The following is a 3,259-nucleotide window of genomic DNA, read 5'->3' as shown; positions in this document are numbered from 1 at the left end:
CGCTCGGGCGCGGACGTGCGGTGGCCGACGTACGGTGGTAGGCGACGGCTCTCATCCGGTCCTCGTCCTTCCAAATCTCGAAGGCCGGCGGGCCGCTACGGGGCGGCGCCGTGTTGGGCGGCCGGCAGCGGATGGCTAGTTGCGCTGCGCGCCTGCGCCCGGCCGCTGGCCCGCGTGCGGCTGGTCAGGGCGTCCGGCGTCAGGCTGGACCGTGGGAGGCATGGCCGAGGGGCTCGCGGTGCGGCGGGCGCGGCAAGGAGAGCGCTACGGTGGGTGCGGCGGCCGCGGCGGGGGCACGGCTGGGCGGGCCCTGTGGCCGTGCGAGCTCGCGGCGCGGCGGGTGCCGCTGGGCGGGCGTCGCGGCATGGCCGACGGGCGCGCTGCGCGGTGGGTGCGCAAGCGCGCAGCTCCCTCTCTCACCTTTGCCTCTCGCCACCGCTTTGCTTGCTCGCTCTCCTTCTCCGCCCTCGCCAAAGCCGTCGCCGTCGCTGTGCACTTCCTCTGCTCTACCCTCTCTACCTCTCTGCTCCACCCCACCAGACCGACGTCGGCGCACAACTGCTCTGCTCTCTCTCTCTCTGCCTCTCTCCCTTTCCTCTCTCCCTCTCTCTCACACTTTCTCTCTGCCTCTCCCGCGACCGAGCCAACAGGGGGATGAGGACGGATTGAGGCCGTTCGCCCCAGGCCACGTCGCCTTGGCCAATGGACGGGCGACCCCTCACCTTACTGGTCCCGCTTGTCATTGGTATAGAGACCCACCCCCTCTTTCTTTCTTTCTTTCTCTGTAGACCCAATCTTCGTAGACCAAAGGGAGAAAGAGGATAGGTCTATAGATCGGTGCACAGGCACAGTGCCGGTCAGCTCTGACTGGCCACACGCGTCAGACTCTAAAGCCGCAGGGAAAATGCTATGTGCACATAGAGAAAAAAGTCTAATTCTAAATCAGGGCAAAATCACAATTAGGCATAAAGGGGCAAAATCGCATGGACATTCATGTCTTTTGTACAAAGTTTAACACCGTTAAGGGTGGATGATGGAGCAGAGGCAAACCGATGGTTCGTAAATGGCACAATAAAGGTAAATTAACAAAGTCAAAAAATAAAAAGAGCAAAACCACAATTTCGATATAAAAAGGTACAAACGCAAAGAGCCCCAAATTTTAATGTGCGTTCAAAGATCGGCTCGATCCCCAATCTGATTCATCGTCCCAACTAACGGGCTCCGTCTCCGGACGCATTACCGGTGTCGGCGACGAGCCTCGTCCTCGAGGTTTCTTCTATCAGCCTCGTATTCCCGAGACCGGGCACCAGGTTAGCTCCGTACCCGTCCTTCACCTCCCACGGCCGCCGGCGTCTCCATCCCGCCCACTCTAACCTGTCGGCCTCTCTTGTACCCGCCGCCATACCCGCCCACCACCCTCCCCGACGCCGCTACTGCCGTTCTACCTGGACCATCAGAGATCTGTGATTTGGGACGCGGCTGGTGAGTCGCGGATCCTGCTCAGGGTCATGGCCTTATTACCTTAGTATATTGTTTACAAGACTAGCATGATCGAATCGTTGGGTCACGATTCTACAACATCTTCTCTGTTTGGCATTTGTGCTAATCGCATTTGGTAAATAGTGATCTATACGAATTATTCATTGGACGAAGTTGCAGCTTATATTGATCATGGATTGAGAGCTCCTAGCACAGTAGCAGCTGCTACAGCACAGATAACTGCCAATTTGTAGTGTTCAGATTTTGCTGAACAACGGGCACAACATCCCGGCTCCTTATTTCTTTCTTATTCATATATATATATATATTCCTTCACTTTGCAGATAAGCGCAGTTCTTCGGGGGAGTGGGAGCTCCTCATACTAATCAGAATCATCTCAGATATGTTGGAAGAAGTGGAGTGCACGCTGAACCAGCTACCAGAAGATGTGCTGCCAATATCCTCCGACGTCTTACGCCACGCTTCCTTGCCACATCCCGCTGTGTTTGCAAGCCCTGGTGCACAATCATTGACACCCGCCGGTTAGTGCGTGCAGACCTCCTCCCTCTCTCGTTGGCTGGCATCTTCATCAACTTCCATGACCTAGTTTTGTCGGAATTCTTCTCGCGTTCCTCAACAGGCCCAACAATATCTGACTGTTTGCCACCCAGAGATATCTTTAGCACTTAGGCCAGTCTCAATGGAGATTTCATAGAGTTTCATAGGCATTAAATATGCTGATATAGCACTGTCTTGATGAAGAGAGAGAAGATAAAAGTTTCATGGGAGTAGAGAGAGTTTCATGGGGATGAAACTCTTCTGCACTGTTTCCAAAATATAGGTGTGTTGGAAACTGGGAGATGAAACCCCCACTGAGACTGGCCCCCATTCCCAGCGACATAGGTGTGACCACTGCAATGGGCTTCTCTTGCTTGACGACTATGTGGTTAACCCAGCGACATATCAGTGGGTGCAATTGCCCCCATTCCCAAGCCCACATTTGGGTACAGAAAACTTTTTTCACAAGGAGCACCTAGTCTTTGATCCTGCAGTGTCACCACACTATGAGGTTTTTCTGATCCCATTTGCTTGTGCCAGATCTGTCCGGATCAAATTAAACCCTGCAACAGAGGAATTAGAGTGGCCACTGTCGCCATGCATACTTCATGTGTTCTCATCAAGGACTAAGAAATGGGAGGAGAGGTCGTTTGTTCGAGAAGGGGAGGCTGCAGGGACTGTGGCTGACATGCGATTGGATGGTTCATATAGTAATCATTATCACAACTCTGTCTATTGGCGGGGAGCACTTTATGTCCATTGCCAACATTGTTCCTCCCTATAGATTACGAGAGTGCAATTGAGTATCATTCCTTCTGTTTTTTCCAATTCTGTTATAGCTGCAAACACGCTTGTTTACAGGACACGAAGTCACAGATTATTATTAGGCATGTAAATTCATGAACTGAGGAAGTTATGGTTCTCCTGATGTTTGTGTTTTTTTGTTGGAACTTGGCTCATCACCACTCCTTCCTTCCCCTTGCGGTTGCTTATTGTCAGGTCCCTGTCACACTAACCTTGTCGAACAAATACTAGTATGACGCTTGTCGAACAAATACTAGTATGACAAGTTATATCTAAAACAAAGAATTTGAATCTCTTTTTGGGTGCCTAGGTAATTATCAGATTCAGAGGATGGAAAAACCCTGCCGCGTGGAACTACAGCAAGGCCTGAAATATTTTGGGCCTGCCCCCGATTCGTTTGTTTTGTTTGCTGGACAGT

General features: G+C 52.1%; 1 protein-coding gene across 1 annotated transcript; it reads left to right on the top strand.

The window, feature by feature from the left end:
* Window positions 1–220: 220 nt before the first annotated feature.
* Window positions 221–2,821, top strand: LOC136530508 (uncharacterized). Its single transcript, XM_066523237.1, has 3 exons — window positions 221–490; window positions 1,834–2,161; window positions 2,385–2,821. The coding sequence occupies exons 1-3, from the start codon at window positions 221–223 to the stop codon at window positions 2,819–2,821; spliced, it is 1,035 nt and encodes a 344-aa protein (XP_066379334.1).
* The last annotated feature ends 438 nt before the right edge of the window (window positions 2,822–3,259 follow it).

This window comes from Miscanthus floridulus, unplaced genomic scaffold, assembly GCF_019320115.1.
Source record: "Miscanthus floridulus cultivar M001 unplaced genomic scaffold, ASM1932011v1 fs_149_3_4, whole genome shotgun sequence".
Taxonomy (NCBI): domain Eukaryota; kingdom Viridiplantae; phylum Streptophyta; class Magnoliopsida; order Poales; family Poaceae; genus Miscanthus; species Miscanthus floridulus.
The sequence above is the reverse complement of the archived record's forward strand: the minus strand, read 5'-3'. Positions and strand labels throughout refer to the sequence as shown.